The sequence below is a fragment of the Cnephaeus nilssonii genome, assembly GCF_951640355.1.
Source record: "Cnephaeus nilssonii genome assembly, chromosome: 18".
NCBI lineage: Eukaryota > Metazoa > Chordata > Mammalia > Chiroptera > Vespertilionidae > Cnephaeus > Cnephaeus nilssonii.
The window spans coordinates 36,910,401-36,932,463 of record NC_137089.1 but is presented as its reverse complement, the minus strand read 5'-3'; the positions used below and the strand labels follow the sequence as shown (position 1 = coordinate 36,932,463).

At 39.7% G+C, this 22,063-nt stretch overlaps 1 protein-coding gene across 2 annotated transcripts in view; it reads left to right on the top strand.

Moving 5' to 3' along the window:
* Positions 1-22,063, top strand: part of ARFGEF1 (ARF guanine nucleotide exchange factor 1) — a 97,510-nt gene that overhangs the window by 72,946 nt on the left and 2,501 nt on the right. For both annotated transcript variants that reach the window (XM_079796238.1, XM_079796237.1), the window contains exons 24-37: positions 1,267-1,307; positions 1,402-1,571; positions 1,911-2,062; positions 2,199-2,371; positions 3,329-3,489; positions 4,372-4,502; positions 7,576-7,705; positions 9,690-9,825; positions 9,907-10,045; positions 12,142-12,214; positions 15,624-15,756; positions 18,714-18,853; positions 20,192-20,360; positions 21,610-21,748. In XM_079796238.1, coding sequence (XP_079652364.1) covers positions 1,267-1,307; positions 1,402-1,571; positions 1,911-2,062; positions 2,199-2,371; positions 3,329-3,489; positions 4,372-4,502; positions 7,576-7,705; positions 9,690-9,825; positions 9,907-10,045; positions 12,142-12,214; positions 15,624-15,756; positions 18,714-18,853; positions 20,192-20,360; positions 21,610-21,748 — 1,887 coding nt within the window. The remainder of the gene's footprint in view (positions 1-1,266; positions 1,308-1,401; positions 1,572-1,910; positions 2,063-2,198; positions 2,372-3,328; positions 3,490-4,371; positions 4,503-7,575; positions 7,706-9,689; positions 9,826-9,906; positions 10,046-12,141; positions 12,215-15,623; positions 15,757-18,713; positions 18,854-20,191; positions 20,361-21,609; positions 21,749-22,063) is intronic.

Genomic DNA, 22,063 nt, shown 5'->3' with positions numbered 1-22,063 from the left:
CTCCTTTAGCAGGAGGTCAGATTCTGAGTTATCGTGTTGTTAGTTTCTAAGTAGTTTTTGTAGTCTTGTTTTTGTTACTCGTTGCCAGAACACATAGATAGGCATTCAAGGGCGCTAAGATTAAAACAATATGATATACTCAGAACATTTATATTATGGATGCAGGAAAAAACTAGAATATATTTAAAATGTTTAAATTATGTTTTGCTCAGGTAAGTGTGGGGCAATGTAGCACCGTGGTTAAGAGGGTGGCCTCTGGACTGTCCTGGTTTGAATCTTGGCTCCAGCACTTACTAGTTTTGATACTTTTAGGAAATGTCCATAAAATTGGGATTATAATGGTACCTATTTCCCAGGGTGTTGGTTATTATTTTGAATGGATATATTAAGCAGTCAGGATAATACCCACCTTGTGATTATTGGTAGCTGTTACTATTACTTATGATTACTTTTATTTCTAAGTTTAATATTTGACCTGCTCCTGCCTTTAAGGTTTCTTTTTTACCATGCAGATCTTATGGTGTTTATTTTAAATTGAGGAATATCATTTCATTCTGGAAGTCTCATTCAAACCCTTGGTTATAAACCCAGTGAGTGCATGGATAAAAATGCAGACTTTAAAAAAGAGGACTAATATATTTATGCTGAAGTCTTTTATGAAACTTTGAAACACAGAAACAGAGCTCGGTGAAGTCTGGACAAAGCTGGACAGCATAGCTTAACACTAAGTATTTGAATGTCCTAAGAAATGTCAGTTAGCTACTTCTTGGTTAAACTGTTGGAGACTATTTGCAAGGTTCTGTTAAATCGCTTGTAACGTAACATAAATGAATTTTCTAATCAAACATACATTACTTGTAGAAATTAAGTAGAATTTTTTATTTTAAAACTTTGTTAATGTTAGTAGATAATCAGGAAAAGATTGAAAATTTTTCTGTTTTATAGTGTACCAATTATTAGTTTTAAAAATTAATATTTTTCTTATTCTCAGAGTCCCATAAAAGAACTAGTTTTTGTAAATTTTTAATACAATTAGAACCATATATTCTTTAATATATTACTGAATGCAAAGGTAAGAGGGAGGAACATCAAATTATAGTTACTAAAGTATAGAATAATAGTAAATTTTCATTTGACCACCTGATTTCTTTAGTTCCTTTAAAACATAAAAGTAGCTACATTTGAATTGATGTAATAGATGTGAGACTATACATGTTTTTTTCAGGCTATACATTTTTTAATCATGGGGTTGTTTTTTTCCTTTAGAATATTTACAGGGTCTACAAGGCTAGATGGAAATGCTATTGGTAAGTATATACATTTATTTCACTTATAAATTGGTTGTTTGGCTAAAAGACTTGAACAGTAAGCTAAAAAATTATAAATCTATTTATATTATAGTGGATTTTGTCCGGTGGCTCTGTGCTGTGTCTATGGATGAATTACTTTCCACTACACATCCAAGAATGTTTAGTCTACAAAAAATAGTAGAAATATCATATTACAACATGGGAAGAATAAGATTGCAGTGGTCTCGAATTTGGGAAGTTATTGGAGATCATTTTAATAAGGTATTTATATAATTATAGGATTTGCTTATATTTATATTATTTTTCATTGTGTAAAATTTCCTTATCATAATCTAATTGAGAATTTTTCTTTCCAAGCAATTTTTAAGATTAAATTTAGAAAACCCTTTGAGTCCTGTTTTTTCTTTAGCTCTAGGTTTTAAGTAGTTAATTAAAATAATGTTTTTCTCATTGAGAAATATTATTAGCACTTAGTGCTTTTATAAAGAATCGTAGGATTTACTTATATATGCTATTAATGATACACTACTTTAAAACAAAAATAAAAAATTATGTTTTCACTGCTTACATTAGCACCCTTTATTTCTGTTGCCATTGCAGGTTGGCTGTAATCCTAATGAAGACGTAGCAATTTTTGCAGTAGACTCCTTGAGACAATTGTCAATGAAGTTCTTAGAGAAAGGGGAGCTTGCTAATTTCAGATTCCAGAAGGATTTCTTAAGACCTTTTGAGCATATAATGAAACGGAACAGGTATTATATTTGTTAAATTGTTTAATAGCAGAAAAATACTTCATTATTTTTCACAGCAGGGAGAAAAACAGAAAAAGGGAAAGAAAACTGATGTTTTACCTATATGCTTATTCAAGAAATTATATTAATATTTTAGGTCTCCAACCATTCGAGATATGGTTGTGCGATGTATAGCACAGATGGTGAATTCTCAAGCTGCTAACATTCGGTCTGGATGGAAGAACATTTTCTCTGTATTTCATCTGGCTGCATCCGATCAAGATGAAAGCATAGTGGAACTTGCATTCCAAACAACAGGGCACATTGTCAGTGAGTATTTCTTTTAACTGTGTTTAAATTAAAAAAAAAAAATGAATGAATGAATGAATGAATGAAAGAAACAAACTATAGTGTGTTCAGAAGATAATTCAAGTATAAGGTTGTAGGTCTATTATGGTTTTTAAGTTTACCAAGTTTTGACTACATAAGCAGAGTAAATGATGAATATATTATTACAGTTAACATTTATTGGACATTTACTATATGACAAGCACTGTGAGAACTTTGCATGTATTTTCTTCAGTCTTCACAACTACTCTATGAGAGAAGTATCTTTAATATCATCTCTCTTTAATACATAGATTGGGAAACTCAGGCCCAGTGAGGTTAAGTAATTTTCCTAAGGGCACAGAACTAGTGAGTGAAAGAGCTGATATTCAAAGCTATGGAGCCTTAAGACAAAATCTTTGTTTTTACCCACTACACTTTGACTTTGAGGGAAAATAAAATATTAAAAATGTAAGTTATACCTATCTGGAAGATTATAATGATTACCAACATCATCAACATCAAGAATAATGACATTATCATAGTTATCATTTGAGTGCTTATTTGAATTAAGCATTTTTACTTACATTATTTTATTTAGTGCTTACAACTATCCTGTGGATATTATAATTCTCATTTTATAGATTAAGAAACTGAGATACAGAGATTAAACATAATTCTGTATACTTACTCAACAACCGTTGATATAGTACCTGCTGTGTACCAGTCACTGTATTAGCTGCTGGGTTTATAGTGTGAACAAAACACAGACCTGTTTCCCTGTCTCTACTCCTCAAGGCAGTCAAGTAGGTGGTCACCACAGACTTGAACCCTTCTCTGTTGGACATCAAAGCCTTTAACCTTTAAGAAGTACACATTACATCCAGAGGTTGATATATTTTTGATGCAATTAAGAATAATTGACATTATTACTTTGATACATTTTCCCTTTTTTTTTAGCCCTTGTGTTTGAAAAACACTTTCCAGCGACCATTGATTCTTTTCAGGATGCAGTGAAGTGTTTGTCTGAATTTGCATGCAATGCAGCTTTCCCAGACACAAGTATGGAAGCAATCCGACTTATTCGCCATTGTGCAAAATACGTGTCAGACAGGCCTCAGGTACAGTGTCATTTTGCAAACAAAATTTTACTGAATATTTATTCCCAATCTGAGATCTACATTTATTTGGAAATTAAGAGGCTATGAAGCATTTATTTTTCAGTAAACTCAAAAATTATCTGAGCTTGATTCTGAGTCATAATGGATAGTACTGATAGTATTTTTCTGAGTGTTTCACCTGTATTAAATTGTTTCATCTTCATAACAATTCTAGTCCCATACAGTTAAGGAACCTGCGGCACAAAGAAGTTAAAAAACGTGTCTGTGATTGCAGGACTAGTTAAGGAGACCTAGAGTTCGAACCCAAGCCTGTGTTTTTAACCATTCCTGTGCTGCTCTTTACCTGTTGTTTCGTCTGCAGTACTGAAGTTGGCTGTGGGCTTCAGCACTGGAGGAAAGGTTAAATTGGCAACCTGCCTGCCACCTTTAACTCACGTATGTGAGTCTGTCTCTATAACCACCATGAGGAGAAGCGATACATCATAGCTTTAGTAATAAGATTTTTACTACATACTGACATGGACCTATGGGGGGCTTAGTACTTTTTACCTAAACATGCATTGACTCATTTGACCTCACATTTCCCCAGTGTGGTTAGTGTGGCTACATGGTGTCATAACCATTTAAATGGTAAAAATGAAAACCTGATTTAACCTGGTTAATAATGCAGAAATCTGGTGTCAGAGTTGAAGCTGAAACCAACTTTTGGGTTCTGGTCCAGTGCTCTTTATAGGAAGTTATAATCTCCAGCATTTTTATAAATTATTGTGTTTTATCAAATTGTTCGCTTTGATTTGTAAAGCATTTTTTAAAGTTTTAGAGAAATGTGCTTAATGTAAGTATTAAATTTTGCCTTTAATAACCCTATCTTTCTTCTTGAAGGCTTTTAAGGAATACACAAGCGACGATATGAATGTGGCGCCTGAAGACAGGGTGTGGGTGAGAGGATGGTTCCCCATCCTCTTTGAGTTATCCTGTATCATCAATAGATGCAAATTAGATGTAAGAACCAGGTAACAATCAGTATTTGTAATTAACATTTTGTAAGGCTTATTTTAACTTAAATTAACTTTCTTATGTGAACACAAAGTTTAGTAGTGAAAGGCCATAAATCATGTGTTTTATCAAATATAGCAATTATTAGATAGGCAGATTTAAAAATATGTTAAGCTATAACTGTTTAAAAATGGAAATATATTGCTTTTTCTTAAAATTTAAATATAGCCTACTAAATTTAAATATAGCCTACTTTGTGTTTTAGCTTCCATGTTAATATAATACTTCACACATTCTGTTTTTTTCATACATTTGTTTCCAATTAAAAATAGAAGTTAGTGGCAAATTTATTTTATTTCCTAAAGAATGATGGAAGAATTCCCAAATGCACATCCTTGATGCATTTTAGGTAAAGAACCTTTTCTCTGAAGACTGGTCAGTAGCATAGTTTTGAATAACATAGGTCTATTAAAAAAGAATTGAACTCTTTCCAAAGTATATTCTCAATAAAAGGTCTATAGGAACATATAATAAATCTGTAAAGAAACTATTTTGGATATGATGTAACCAGACAAGTGCTCAGTATACACTTCCCATGTTATAGCTCAGATCAGTCCCATAGTATAATTTTTCTCACTCTGTATTTGTGACTGTGAAATTGAAATGGCCAACTTGTATTACAGTATCTGTCAGAAGTGCTTGAGTGTATCATGAGTTCAGTTTCATGTTAAAATTCCTCATTTAATTGTCCCATCTTCTTTTTAGGAGAATCATTAGTCATTTGGGCAGTTCACTGAACTTTTTAAAACCAGAAACGTGGTCAGACTTATAATAAATCAATGATAGAAATATAATGAAAGAATGAATATTTCCTCCCCTTATGCCAGAATCACCCCACTGCCACCCCCATCTAAGGTTAAATTTGATTTATTTCCTAAGAAACTTCACTTTCATAGTATTATTTGTAATAACAAAAAAATGTATGACATAGGTAAGTTATCCAAAGTAGGACTCAAACCTTGGGAGTTTCTCAATAGTAATCACAAGAACAGTGTATAACATTTTATCTTGACAAGGGACCTGCGTGCTTTCTTAGCCTCGTAGCCTGTCCTTGTCTGGGACCACACTGATTTACTTCTCACCATATTTATATTTCGATTACGGTCGGATTCTGGTTGTTAAAGGGAAGAGAAAGTATGTGTTCTAGTTAGTAAAAGAGAGAGAAAATATAAGTAAACTCTTCCATGATGGCTTTCATTTTCTTACCTCACCCCAGGATCTGTAGGGCTGTTATTTAGATTATATGTAAAAATGTAACACTGTTATTTATAACACACTAATCACAAAATACTTTCACATTTGACTCCCTCACAATTTTGTAGATTTATGGTTAAATAATTAACCTAGAGCCCAAACATTCTTTTTCCCTACACTGGCAACTGAAGTATTGCTTTAAAAAAGACCTCTTCGACAGTAAAAATTCTTAGAAACCTCTGCAGATCTGTTTGCTTTGGGACCTAGAAAAAAAACAGGATTCTCACATTCCCTTCTCCTCAGACCTGGGAGTTAGCATCCAGTTACTTAGCAAGAGAGGAGATGGATTTGGAGCTCAGGAGAGGGAGGAAGAGGGAGCCCTTTCTGTTGTGGAGGGAAACATGGACTAGTTTCTTTACTTCCGCTCATTACACATTAGTATCTTATGAATCAAATAAACTGTTATGAACTTGCTGTAAGGCAAACTGCCTAATGTTATTTTTTACACATTCATTTAACAAATACTTATTTTGAGCTTAATTTGAACCAGGCATGAACTAGACTTGAGGGAAGCATAGCAACAAATAAGCTAGACCATGTGCCGTCTTTATGGAGCCTTTCAAAGAAAATTTTGTTCTGGCTTACCATCAGACTTATTGGAAATAAAAAACCTTTTTAAATTGAAGGATACCTATTTTTGCTAGAAGAAAGTAACATATAGAGGAAACATCAAGCTTTTTAACAGCTACATGAAAGGTTTTTTTGTGTGTTTTTTTGTTGTTCTTGTTAATCCTCATCCGAGGATATTTTCTCCATTGATTTTTAGAGAGAGAGGAAGAAAGAGGGAGAGGGGAAGGAGAGAGAAAGAAACATCAATGTGAGAGAGACACACCAATTGGTTGCCTCCCACACTCTCCAACTGGGGCCAGGATGGAACCTGCATGCAACCCAGGTACGTGCCCTTGACTGGGAATCAAACCTGTGACCCTTAGGTTCCTGGGATGATGCTCTAACCACTTAGCACACCAGTCAGAGGTTTTTAAATTGAATTTATTGGGGTGACATTGGTTAACAAAAGTATACGGGTTTCAGGTGCACAATTCTACAACACATCATCTGTACTCTTGTGTGTTCACTACAAGTCAAGTCTCTCCATCAACCTTTACACCCCTCCCCTCTCGTACACCCTCCTCCACTTTTGAGGAAGATAATCAGGAATCGGGAAGACAATTTTGAATTTTAGTTTTAACATTTATTCAAAGATAGTGAAAGTGATACTAAGCACTTTATTCATTCAACCGTGTGCCTCCTAGATGACGAGATTGCTCTGTGCCTGGAATACAGCAGGATACAGACCTGCCCACATGGATGTCTTGTGGATTAGCTTTACAAATTCTTTTGTTTGAAGACATTATATGAACAATTATAGCATTCACTAAAAACTCCTATAGCTCTTTGAAAAAGATTTTCTAAAATCTATTTTTTATTTGTTCTTAGACTGTTAATTGATATATTTTCTTCCTGGTCACAGTGCCACAAAATTAATATTCACTAATAAGATGGTCTGTGTCCATCTGTAATTTCATTTACTATTTTTAAATGCTGAATGATGGGGTGGGAATGGAAGAAAAGTAAAATAAAGAAAAATTTGAAATGTTTTCCTAAATGATGCATTCTAAAGAAAGCTGGATGTATAACAAGGTAAAAGTCTTAAAACCAGTTTTAAACTTTGTTTTCTGTAGCTTTGTGAACTGTAACAGTTATTACAGGAGGGAGATTCTGATGTGCAATGCTTTTTGGTGTTATAGTTTTACTAATTATGTTATATCACTTTAGGGGTTTAACAGTAATGTTTGAAATCATGAAAACTTACGGCCACACTTATGAAAAACACTGGTGGCAGGATTTATTTAGAATTGTGTTCAGAATCTTTGACAACATGAAATTACCAGAACAGCAGACAGAGGTAAGACATGAAATGTTCATTTCATATAGTAAAGTCAAGAGGCTCTTCATATTTTTCCTAATATATTTTAATATTTCATATTAAGCACATTAAACAGAAAAAAATTCCTAGAGAAATTTTCCTTAAGGCATTATAATAAACTAGAGGCCCAGCGTGATTGAAATTGCGTGAGGAAGCACCCTGCCTCCCGCCGTGCAGGGAGGCACCCCACAGGGGGCCGGGACCCGCGCCTGGCTCGCAGCGTCCTCCAGCCCCCCTGCCTGTGTCCGCTCTGGGGCCGCCCGAGCCACCGCGCAACCTCCTCCTGTCTGGTCATGACCCGTTACGGAGTCCTGGCCTAATTTGCATATTACCTCTTTTTTATATTTACACACACACACACACACACTAGAGGCCTGGTGCACGAAATTCATGCGGCGGGGGGGGGACATCCCTTAGTCCAGCCTGCACCCTCTCCAATCTGGGACCCCTTGAGGGATGTCTTACTGCCTGTTTTGGCAGATAGTTGGACATCCCTCTCACAATCCAGGACTGCTGGCTCCTAACCGCTCACCTGCCTCTGCCTGATTGCCCCTAACTGCTTCTGCCTGCCAGTCTGATCACCCCCTAACCACTCCCCTGCCAGCCTGATGGCCTAACTGCTCCCCAGCCAGCCCAATTGCCCCTAACTGCCCTCTCCTGCCAGTCTGGTCGCCCCCAACTGCCCTCCCTTGCAGGCCTGATCTCCCCCAACTGCCCTTCCCTGTAGGTCTGGGTCCCCTGCCCCAACTGTCCTCCCCTGCAGGCCTGGTCCACCCCCCCAACTACCCTCCCCTGCAGGCCTGGTCCCCCTAACTGCCCTCCGCCGCAGGTCTCGGTCCCCCCCTAACTGCCCTCCCCTGCAGGCCTGGTTCCCCCCCAACTTCCCTCCCCTGCAGTCCTGGTCCCCCCCAACTGCCCTCCCCTGCAGGCCTGGTCTCCCCCAACTGCCCTCCTTTGCCGGCCTGGTCACCCCAACTGCCCTCCTCTGCTGGCCTGGTCACCCCTAACTGCCCACAACTGCCCTCCCCTGCAAGCCATCTTGTGGCAGCCACCTTGTGTCCCCATGGGGACAGCCATCTTTGACCACATGGGGGTGGCCATCTTGTGTCTTGGAGTGATGGTCAATGTGCATATTACTCTTTTATTAGATGGGATATATATAGATATAGATATAGATATAGATATAGATATATAGATTGTATGCCTTTATAAACAAGAACACTATTTGGGGATAGAACCGAGTTAATGAATTGGTGGGATTTTATTGGGGTTTTTTATGTTTTTGTTGAACTTCCAGTTTATTTTCCTCATTTTAATATTGTCACAACTATAAACACCAGTAGCTTTCTTTAGTATTCATAGTGACTTCTTATTCTGAATTAAATAAAGACTACATGATAATAAATAGACATATGTATGCACTACCACAAAACTATGTTTGAAAACTGTTGGTTCAGGTTAGTCCATTATGTATTTGAGAAAAACACTTACTTTATATGGCCCTATTTGTCTTTTATAGTGTTTTTAAATAACTGTACTTCATGAAAGTCAGTTTAATTTAAAAGATATACTGATCCCACTTGGATAAATTCTTACCCTTTTCTTCCTCTTTATTTCTCTTTCAAGTTTGGTCATATGCTGGAGCAAGGCCTGCTGTTTATTCATGCATATTGTTTGAAAAGTCATAACGCTAATAGCAAGAAAATGCTGTGATAGTTCTTCACAATCAAAGCAAACAGTACAAAAAATAGTTAAATTAGTTTACACATAGGGGTTATGGGATAATGGAGAAAAACAGATAGCAGATATTAAGTTAGGTGAATGTAATGTTCTGGAGGGAAGTAAAGGTCTCAAAGGAACAGGGATAGGCTTACATTTTACACGTGCAAACATATCTCTTTTTTTCATTCTAGTAGTTGATGAATGGTCTGACTTTCTCCCCTCCTCTCCCCCCATCTCCCAGAAAGCTGAATGGATGACAACGACCTGTAATCATGCCCTTTATGCCATCTGTGACGTGTTCACTCAGTATTTAGAAGTGCTCAGTGATGTGCTTTTGGATGATATTTTTGCCCAGCTGTACTGGTGTGTGCAGCAAGGTATGTCTGTGCCAGATAGTGACACAATGTGTTAAATTGGACCCTGGTAATACACAAATGAATTGTTCTTTTCTTTTCTAGACAATGAGCAGTTAGCACGATCTGGTACAAACTGCTTAGAGAATGTTGTTATCCTGAATGGGGAAAAATTTACCCTAGAAATCTGGGATAAAACTTGTAACTGCACACTGGATATCTTCAAAACTACAATCCCACATGCGTAAGATGATTTTATACAACTTTATATATTGAATGATGGACATAAAAGGTTTGATAGTAACTAGTGATTTCTCATAACAGAATCCTTTTTCAAACATCTCATTAGTCCTTGAATTTGTATTTATTACAAATCAAACTCCTATAAACCATAACAAATACATGAATTAAATTCTTTATAAACCAAAACCTTTAGTCTGATCATCCAAAATTGGGGTCATAATGAAGTGATTCCACTTTTATAAGGGTTTATTTATTCAGACTAAACCAAGCCATGGTCTTAAATTAAAACAACAATAACATATATTCAATTATTGTAGATTTAATAATCTTAGGAAGATTTATTTGCACCTATCACATTTTACAGTTAATTTTCATCTCTAGGGGATAAATTTGGCATTGAATTGTAGTGAAGGAGTTTCTATCAACGGGGAAACTAAGATAGAATCTGCCTAGTGCAGTGATGGCGAACCTATGACACGCGTGTCAGCACTGACACGCGTAGCCATTTCTGATGACACGCGGCCGCTGAGGTGGCCGCATGCCGAGGATGAAACATTTGCGAAATAATGTTTTTTCCTCAAAGTGACACACTACCCGAGTTATGCTCAGTTTTTTGGCCAAGTTTGACACCAAGCTCAAAAGGTTGCCCATCACTGGCCTAATGACTGATGCCTCCTGGACTTGGTGCAGGGCAGACCTGGAACCTACTTCCCAGTACCCTGGGGCCCTTTGACATGCACAGAGCTTCACCTTACATCTACAGTATATAAATCTACTTAGTTAGATGTTTTAAATGTTACCTAAAACATCTTATTAAGTAGGTATATGTGAATGCACTGGAATAAAACTATACACAAAAACTATCCACATTTTTAAGCATCATAAACTTTTTCTTGACATGAATTAAATATGTTTGTACTGGTATGATCTCCTTGTAAATATCCTCATCACTAGAAAATATAAAGTCAAACAAGAGGAACACACCCCTAGGAAAGATCGGGGTAGGACTACACCAAAGGACACACAGTAATTACCTTTGCCTATTTATAATTATTTGACAGTTCTTACTTTTTGGTGCACATTTTGTTGGATCAATGTAACTGACAAATGATAGATTTTTGTCATAGTTTATCTATAGCCGCTATTGTATGAATTCTTGCTTAGGTGTTGTCCCTGTGAAGTCTTTATAAAAACCAGTTGGGCTGAATTTTTTTTTTAATTTTTTAAATGTGTTTTTATTGATATTTTTTTAAGAGAAAGAGGAAGGGAGAAGGATAGAGAGATAGAAGCATGATGAGAGAGAAACATTGATTGGCTGCCTCCTGCCTGCCCCACACTGGAGGATCTATCCTGCAACCCAGATATGTGTCCTAACCAGGATTTGAACCAGTGACCTCTTGGTTTACAGGTCGATGCTCAACCACTGAGCACACCAGCCAGGCTGAATTTCTTTTTTAAAGAACTGCTTCTGCTTTAACTCATTGAATGTACACATTCTAGATATAAGATGCTTGTTCTTAAAGATCATCTAATAAGCATCTCTTACTAGCATGTATCTGTACCAGAGTTCTCTCCATATTGAACTGAAGTGACATATTTACTACCTGTCTGCCCCATTTCCCAGGAACTCTTGCTTCTTAAAGAAAGAACTTAGGTCTTAATCATCTTTCTGTCCCAAGCAGCTAATCAACTTAGTGTCCTCTTTGGGGCCAAATTTTATTTTATTTCTTTTTATACATTAAAAAAATAGAATCTAAAAAGGTTTATGAATTTTTTTGAAACAACTCAAACTTTTTTTAAATCTCACTTTGAATAATACTTAATGACCCTTAATACTTAGAAAAACTGAGTTTAAAGTTTCTAAAACTGATGACCCGAGTACTCTAATTATATTAACTGCTAATTGTTTTGCTGGAAGTATATATTTTAAACTTCTCACTAGATTTTTCTTTTCAGCAAATTGCTCTTAACAGTAGTCAAAGAAGTAATATACTGTTTTTGGTATATTCATGTGACTTTTTTGTGCCCATTTCAAAATATGTTGGATGTGACATGTTTTACACTGTGATTGACTGGTGTGATTTTGGTATTTTAAAGGCTTTTGACGTGGCGTCCCACTTCCGGAGAAACTGTTCCCCTGCCTTCCTCTCCTGTGAATGAAAAACAATTGGTAAGTTCTAATAAATAAAGCGTATTTTAAATTATTTATTTGTGAAAAGTAATTTTATCATGGACCAGATTCTTTTGTATGACCTTTTGTCTTTTAAAAAGAAGGCATAAATCTATCCAGAATTCTCAGGTTAAATTTTATCATGGTCACTTTCCCAAGTAGCTAAAATTTATCTCTGTAAGTGCCATACAGGCAGTATTTTAAATTATTTTATAAGATGAGACATAGAGTAAAATGACTTCAAGAGTTGTAAGAGGCTGGCACCAGATTGTGCATGGATTTCCATGCCAAGCTGAAGATATTATTGGATATTTCATTTAAACTTTTAATTTTGATATAATTTGACCTTAAAGAAAAGTTGCAAAACCAGTACAAAGAATTCTGATATGCCCTTCATCCATTGTATTTATTTGCCTAGGACTGACGTAACATTACCACAAACTTAAGTGGCTTAAAACAACAGAAATTGATTCTCTCATAGTCCTGGAGGCAAAAAGTCCAAAATCCCGGCATCTGCAGAGCCAGCTCCCTTCAAAGCCTTTGAGGGAGAATCCCTTTTTGCTTCTCTCAGCTTCCAGTGGCTGCTGGCAACCCTTGGCATTCCTTGGCTTGTATACACATCACTCCAGTTCTTCCAGCAATTTTTTGAACCAGGTTTGGTATATGTTATCCCCGTTTTATACTAGTACAGAACAATGAATAAAAGATCATAAACTGCAGATCATAAACATAAGTCCAAGTTAAAATACTATTTTGATTAGCACTATTTTGGGGAACACAGGCCCCTGTGTTCCTTTCAGAAACCCCAGTGAAACAGCTGGGATTGTTAGGACAATCCTATCTAATAAAAGAGAAACATGCAAATTAACCATCACTCCACTACGCCCACCAGCCAATCAGAGCGAATATGCAGATTAACCCAAACAAAGGTGGCAGTTAATTTGCATATGCAGGCGCTGAGTGGCCTGGGTCCCGAAAACATCCTCTGGACCCAGGCCGATCCTAGCCTGTAGGCCCGCGCTTAGGTCCTGAGCAGCAGGGGTCCCAGAACACCCCCGGGCTACTCGGAGCCTATGGGTGCAGGCGCCAAGCGGCCTGGCGGGCAGGAACATCCCCAGCCACTTGCAAAGGCTCGTGCACGAAGTGGCGGTTTGGGTACACGCCCCCAGCCAGGCGCCCACGACGGGGGGCTGGCTGCTGGCCTCTGGGGTGTGCCGAGACCCTGGCGGCCACTGCTGCTTGCTGCCCAGGGTCCCTGCATGCCCCCAGCCTTGGGCCCCTGGTGGGGCTGGCTCCTAGCCTCGGGGGTGTTTGGAGACAGGGATGTTCCCGTCCTGCCCCCAGCCGCTTGCAAAGGCTCGCGCACGAAGCGGCAGTTTGGGTCCACGCCCCAGCCAGGCACCCACGACAGGGGGATGGCTGCTAGCCTCTGGGGTGTGCGGAGACCCCAGCGGCCACCACCAGGTGGCAGGGACACGCCCCTAGCCCAGTGGACACAACCCAGGGGCTGCATGAGCTGCAGAGGATACACCTTTTAAAAAATATATTTTATTAATTTTTTTTACAGAGAAAAGGGGAGAGGGATAGACAGTCAGAAATATCAATGAGAGAGAAACATCGATTAGTTGCCTCCTGCACACTCCCCACTGGGGATGTGCCTCCAACCAAGGTACATGCCCTTAACAGGAATCTAACCTGGGACCCCTCAGTCTGCAGGCCTATGGTCTATCCACTGAGCCAAACCAGTTTGAGAGTAAATACCTTTTCTGACAGCTCATTGGCTAAGCTCCCTGTAGGCCACCACTTGCAGTGTTCTTGGTAATCTGGATTATAAGAATCCAATAAGGTGATCTAGGGTTTTTCCACCACACTCCTGGAGGAAAAAATGAAGGTCCCTTGAGGGGTCCCAGATTGGAGAGGCTACAGGCTGGGCTGAGGGACAAACCGCTCCCCCGCCCCGTGCACGAATTTCATGCACCGGGCCTCTAATCTACACTAATAAAAGAGAAACATGCAAATTAACCATCACTCTGCTACGCCCACCAGCCAATCAGAGCAAGTATGCAAATTACCCAACAAAGATGGTGGTTAATTTGCATACGCAGGCACAGAACGAAGACTGAAGACAGTGTACAAGGAAGAGGGAGGGAAAGCGGAAAGTGGGGCAGTGGCGGCAGTGGGAGGGAAAGCGCGGGGTGGGGGTGGGGGGCGGGGGGGCGGGAGGGAAGTCCTCCTTGGTGGGCTTCGCTCTCTTCTCTGCTTCGCTCAGGCCGCAGGAAGTCCTATTCTTGTGGGAATAGGCCCAAGGAAGCCCTATTCTTGCAGGAATCTTCCTGCAACGGGCCTCTAGTAGTCTATAATAGGCCACAGTCTGACTTGCTGAGTGCATTGTATTGCTGTCACTCCATATATTGCCTGACACTGTACTGGTGCTTTGAACTTATTGTCTAATCCATAGGTAATAACAACCCATATGGGGATTAATCAGAATGGGGATTAATTCATTGCTTTTTCAATGTTACACTTAGTAACTCTGGGGCGAAATCCGGTGTAGCTCTGTTGGACTTGATTGAACATTCAGCTTCTCTTCATGACACCTCACTCCTAGTTGGTCCCCTCTCACTGACCTCTGGTTGTGGGTTCCTTGGGTGACAGAACATCCTTCCCTAAAACTCATCCCTAAAAAGCTTCCCTGAGCTCAGCCTGAACAAAGCTTGCAGAAATCTCTGTTTAGATTTCATGACAGTTCATGGGTATTGTTGACTACTTTTCCCACACAGTGAACTTAGCAATTTTTTCTCTTGCTCTTGGGTAGTGTCAGGCCTAAGCCTGGCAGTCAGAAGGGAAGCTTTTCGCTTAAAGACTATTGGCTCTGTCAATGGACAGGTAATTTTAAATAATTTCCTCTCATTGCATCTGTAATTGCAATGTGTAGAATGTCATTTTCATAGGGACACGGTCTATTTATTAAAAAAAACATAATAGAAACTATTTTCATTTCACTTTATTTTTTTTATTGATTAAGGTATTACATATGTGTCCTTATCCCTCCATTGCCCCCCACCGAATTCCCATTCATGCCCTCATGCCCCTGGTGTCTGTGTCCATTGGTTATGCTTATACGCATGCATACAAGTCATTTAGTTGACCTGTACCCCTTACCTCCACCCTCCCCTACCTTCCTTCTGAGGTTTGAGCATTTGATTGATGCCTCTCTGTCTCTGGATCTGTTTTTGTTCATCAGTTTATGTTGTTCATTATAATCCGCAAATGAGTGAGATCATGTGATATTTATCTTTCTCTGACTGACTTATTTCACTTAGCATAATGCTCTCCAGCTCCATCCATGCTGTTTTTATTCTTAAGCTTTATTCATTGTACTTAAAATGAATTTTTTTTATTTTGTTAGGATACAATATCACAGAAATCTGTAGATATCCATGATTCTATTCAACCAAGATCTGCAGATAATAGACAGCAAGCAACATTGACTTCTGTCTCTACTGTGAATGAAGAAGCCAACAAACTTAAACCTTCAGCAAGTGAGTTATTTATAATCTTAGTAAAACTAAGTTGTGTATTTTGTTGGATGTAGGAAAGGAATGAAATTTGCTTGTACTTTTATTTCTAACAAATATACTGTAACTGATTGTATGGTCACTTCCTTACTATGTTCGCTCCAACCTGAACCTCCCTGTCTAGGTGGATAGAGAGATACTCCCTTGAGGAGGATCAGGAACTCTGCTAACACCTGAGTACCAGCGAGGGTTTGTGTTGAGCCTATGAGTGTTCCCTCTCAGCCCCTTCTTCATGTCAGCCCCATTGTTTTCCTGCAAGAGTGGGGCCTGATGGGCCCTCCGCTACTCATCAGTGAGGGGAGAGAGTGCGGGGTCCGTGCTTCCAAAGCTGAGCTCCGCATGAGGAGCAAGCCTTCCTGTGCGCTGCTGCCCCACCCCCGTCATCTTCGCTCCCCTCCTCACCACCTTAGTTCTGTTTTTACTAAATAGGTTAAATTTTGTTTACTGAAGGAAAATTGTAACACTGAGGAAAGACTGCCTCCTCCCCAGAGGAAAATAGGACAGCTTGAAAAATCGCTTTTTAAAATTGAGATGAAATTCACATAACGAAAGTAACCAATTGAAAGTGAACTATTTATTGGCATTTAGTAAATCCACAATGGTGTGCAGTTGCCACTTTATCTATTTCCAAAACATTTTTTATCATCCCAAAAGACAACCCCATAACCATTATGCTTTTCCTTCCTATTTTCCCATTCCTCAGCCCCTGGCAACCACCATTCTGATTTGTGTCTATGGATTTGCTATTCTGCACATTTCATATAAATGGAATAATACAGCATGTGACCTTTTATGTCTGGCTTTTATCTAGCATAATGTTTCAGGGTCCAGCCACATTGTAAAGTGGATCAGTAATTCCTTTTTATGACAGAGTAATTGTCATTTTTATGGATATGCCACATGTTATCTATCCATTCATCTGTTGATGGGCATTTGACTTTATTCTACTGATTGGTTATCATGAATAAGGCTGCTATGACTGTCTGTTTACAAGTACTGTTTAGTGCCTGTTTTAATTCTTTTGGGTAGATACCTAGGAGTAGAATTGCTGGGTCATATGATAATTCTATATTTAACTTTTTGAGGAACCACTGAAATATGTTCCATAGTGGCTGTATCATTTTACATTCCCACCAGCAATCCAATTTTTCCTCATCTTCACTAACATTACTTCTTTTTTTAGTATAGCCATCCTAGCGGGTGTGACGTGGTAGCTCATTGTGGATTTTATTTGCATTTCCTTAATGATTGATAATGTCGAGTAGTGTCTTTTCATGTGCTCATTGGCCATTTGTTTATCTTTTTTGGAGAAATATCTATTCACGTCCTTGGCTCATTTTTAGTTGGGCTGTTTGTCATTTTGTTTTTGAATTGTAGGAGTTTGTTGCATGCTCTGGATACTACCCCCATATCTGATATATGATTTGCATTTTCTCCCATTCTCTAGGTCATTTTTTCACTTCTTTGATAATGTCTTCTGTTACACAAAAGTTTTTAATTTTGATGAAGTCTAATTTATCTTTTTTTTCTTTTGTTGCTCATGTTTTTAGTGTCATAGCTAAGAATCCATTAATAGGTCATGAAGATTTTCCCCAATGTTTTCTGCTAAGAGTTTTATACTTTTTAAACTCTTATATATAGATCACTGATCCATTTTTTAAAATATATTTTATTGATTTTTTAACAGAGAGGAAGGGAGAGGGATAGAGAGCTAGAACATCGATGAGAGAGAAACATCGATCAGCTGCCTCCCGCACACCCCCTACTGGGGATGTGCCCGCAACCAAGGCACATGCCCCTGACCGGAATTGAACCTGGGACCCTTCAGTCCGCAGGCCGACGCTCTATCCACTGAGCCAAACCGGTTTCGGCGACTGATCCATTTTTTAACATATATTTTTATTGATTTTAGAGGAAGGGAGAGGGATAGAGAGATAGAAACATTGATGAGAGAGAACATCAATTGGCTGCCTCCTGAACTCCCCCTACTGGGGATTGAGATTCTTATATTATTACTTATTCTTGTATTATATATTTTCCTATAAAAACAAGTATAAACCTACTTTTGCAACTCTTACTAGTATATATTACCATCAAAGGAGGAGGACAAAGGGAAAGCCCACCTAGATGTCTGAGTTCCTTTCTGTTTCCTTTTTCATAAAATGCCCTAAAAATATTTAAGTGGCTATTTTGCTTTCAAAATATCAGGCAGCAATTGTCAGGCAGAAACCACCATTGCCATGAACCAGGAGGTCAGTGAAATGGAAAGTTTCTCTTATGAATATGTGTTAGAAACATCGTCCTGTTGACCAAATTTATTCAGGCTAGAGGGAGGTAGCCATGTTACAGTTCACCTGGGCACTGTGGAAAACACTTCTGTTACTTCATGATTTGGTTACTTTTGTAGTAACACACTTAGCATAACTTTTTATAGGTTTCTTTGCTTATGGATCCATTTGAAGATACAAGGTCATTTGAGCTACAACTCCTAACATGGTTCCAAATAAAACATGCACTATGGTTAATCCACAATATTGCCCCATTTGTCAAAATTCTTGGCTCTCTCACTTCCTGTCTTACAAGTCTAGTTCTTGTTGTTGTTATTTTGGTGTAGGTTTGTATATTACCTATATTCAAAGGCCAAACTTGTGTTTACAGTAAACATTTAAGTTTTAGCTTTTAATTCATTGTTATATTTTGTTAAACAATAAGCTAATTTTAAAAATTAATGTTTTCTAAATATTGATTAAACTTTTGCTGAATAGTGCTTATGTGCAAAAACAGTAAGTACGTCCTTCTCACTGTGATATGTGCAAGTTACCTTCATACATATTATGTTCCCTTAGCATTGTAATATAGAAATGATAAAGGATTCGAAATAATTTTTGTTTGCATGTGCATTGGGGTGGGTTTCCTCACAGAATATCCAGAACAAAAACTGTTTGCTGCCCTGTTGATTAAATGTGTTGTGCAGCTGGAACTCATCCAGACTATCGACAACATTGTGTTCTTCCCCGCCACAAGCAGGAAGGAGGACGCGGAGAACTTAGCTGCAGCCCAGGTGAGGAGCGGAGACAGTCTGGGATTCAGAGCTGAGGTCCAGCTAGAGATGTAATTTGAGGGTGGGGGTAGGTCTTTATCACATTGATCTCATTTTAAACCATGGGACTGGATGGCATGACCCAGGTAGAGTGTGGTCAGGGACTGAGCCCTGGAGGCCTCCATGGTTTAGCTCCTGGTGAGGCAGTTGGTAAAGAGCCAGAGACCAAGAACCAGGGTGGCATGAGGAGACCTGGAAGCCAAGTGCAGAAATGTCTTAGGAAGAAGCCCTAAGTTCTGTCCAATTCTCAGTAGGTCAAGTAATTTTGTGTCTGAGAATTGCCCTCTAGCAATAGTGACCTTGACATTGTGTTTAATTGTGATATTATTATACTGGGTACAAGAGAAGAGAGCAGTTGAAGACAACAAATATTGGGAACTCGAGGGGTACAGAGAAATGGGGTAATAGCTGGAGGAGAATGAAGGGGTCAAGAAAAGTTGTCTTTAAGATAAGCAATATTGCAGCATGTCCTCTGATGAGAGCTCTCCGGGAGAGAGAAACCAGTGCAGACGAGAGAGGGACAGCTGCCGTAGCAGGCTTCTTGAGTGGCTGCCTAGAGATGGGCCCTCGTGCCAAGTCCCCGGGGGTTGTCTTGGTTGGAAGCAGACAGCTCATGCATTGTAACAGGAACACACGCCCAGTGGATGGGTTCTGTGTACATGTAGGAAGTCGGGTGGGAGTTTGTGGAGATCTGATCGCACTGGCTTCTCAGTTAGATAGGAAGAAAAGCCATCCACCAAGTGCGTTTGGGAGGAAAGCTTTAGCTACTTGAGAGAAGGGAAAACAGGAGTTAGTGTCCAGGGAAATGGACGAGGGAAGTGCAAGAGGATTGCTGGGCAGCATCCAGATTTAATCCATCATCCACCGGATTTAAAGATAAATCAGTGTGTTTCTCTCCAGTTAGGTTCAGCATGTGGGAGCAGACATGGAGTAGGCAGCTTTCCAAACAATTACTGTAAAGAGGAGGTGAGGGAATAATTATAATCACATGGACTCCCACCTGGTGAAGAAGAGCAGCGAGGACCTGAGGGGCGAGGAACGGGGAAGGGCTGGGAGAATGGCTGTTGGGTCCAGTGTGAGCAGAGCTCTTGAATTAGGAGGATAGTGCTTGGGGACTAGGGTGCCTGCAATGAAGATTCTGGAAATCAGGCAACAAAAGATGGACCTTTCCCTATCTTCTGTTGAGATAGAACAGGTTAGGTTCTGTGACTTGCTTGTAAACCTAGTCTTTGGGAAGCATTGATGTCTAAAATCTGTGACTCTGTGTGTGTGTGCGCTATGGTGGTTTATCTCCCAAAGAGAGATGCCGTGGACTTTGATGTTCGAGTTGATACTCAAGACCAAGGAATGTACCGCTTTTTAACATCACAACAGCTTTTTAAGCTACTGGACTGCTTATTAGAGTCACATCGATTTGCAAAAGCATTTAATTCCAACAATGAACAGAGGACTGCTCTGTGGAAAGCAGGTAAGCTGCACAGTCCCACATCTAATGGTCACTGTTTATGAACGTACAGCAGATACTTACATTGCTCAGAACTGACTGTTTAAACTTCCACCTTAACAACTATAATAGGAAGGCAGTCTACCAGCCAGGTCTGTCAGGTCTTCAGTAGATTAAGTAACTGCCTGGGTGTATGTTTCCCCTTGTCTAACCGACCTTTATGTGACTGATTTGACCAGTCGTTTCATCTTGTTTCCCAGCTTGGGCCTTCCTGTTGACACTGTCAGCACACTGAAATCTGCCCTTTTATGAGAAACACATGTGTTCAGATGACTTCTCCATATTGACCTGGGCATGAGCGTATCTCAGAATGAAAGTGAATGGTTAAAAGTGGGAGGCATATCTGTTTTAGAACACGTTGGAAATTTTATTTTCTTTAAATCCTTTATTGTTGAAAGTATTACGTTTCCTCTTTCCCTCATCGCCCACTCCCTCCATAAGCTTTATAATTTACTGACATTGCCAATTTTTTATTTAAGAAATAGTTAATCAGAGCCTATTTGGTAGTGCTTGGGGACTAGGGTGCATGCAATGAAGTGGGGGCAGCCGAATCTGGCAGGAAAAGAAGGGAGGTGACGTTTACTGAATGTCAAACTCTGTCAGGTGGAATGTGGTTGCTTTATATTTGAGTTTCTATGTCATCTAGAATGTCTAACTGCTGATGAAGCCCTGGCTCTGTCCGTCCTCTTCTCTTTACCCCACAACTGCAGGAAAGAGTGGTCTGGCCTTGCTTTTCCCCTTCAACCCAACTTGTTGCCACCATTCTACTGGGACCGCTCCTGTAAGGTCACCGGACCCGTTTCCACGTGCACTTGGCCCTTTGTACCGTGGCCTTGAGAACAGTCCCTGTGGTCTGCTCTGTTCCACGGGAGCCCTGCTGTGCTGCACGGGCTTCCAGGTGCAGTTTCACTGGGAGAGTTCCACCTTCCCAGCCAAGTGTTGTCTTATATCTGTATCCCCAGCTTGAGAGGGGAGGAAATTCTAAACATAGTAATTACCTTCACATCGGGCCTTCAGCCAGATTTGGTCTCCACCTTCTCAGTGTGACTTCTGTCCGTGGGCCACCTCGAGGGCGCAAGGCTCTGGGCGCAACTGCTGTGGCTCAGGTAGCAGATGTGATGGCTGAACGCACAGAATGTGCTGCCATCCAGGTCGCTGTACCTTAATGTGAGATACTTTCCCAAATTCATCCCAAAACTTCCCCTCTCTGCAGGCTTTAAAGGCAAATCCAAACCCAACCTTCTGAAGCAGGAGACAAGCAGCCTGGCCTGTGGGCTGCGCATTCTCTTCCGGATGTACATGGACGAGAGCCGGGTTAGTGCCTGGGAGGAGGTCCAGCAAAGGCTTTTAAAGTAAGACTTTTGGCTGGGTTTCTACCTCTCACCTGTGCAGCTACATGGTCCAGAGCAGGAAAGGGCCACCAGATTCACATGTGGGCGAGTCCACAGCCAACCCCATAGTCAGGAGCTGCGGGACCACGCAGATGACGTGCGGCCAAGGCAGAGATTGTGATAGTTCAGTGCAGTCTGAGAGGAGAAGGTACTTCTGTACAATTGGTGACCTATGAGTAAGTCCTGTGTATCGTTCCTGTTACAGGACAAAGGAGAAAGTTTTCTCTTAAAATTTTTACTTTATATTCTAGTTTTTAGGCTTTTTTGTGCCAGAGC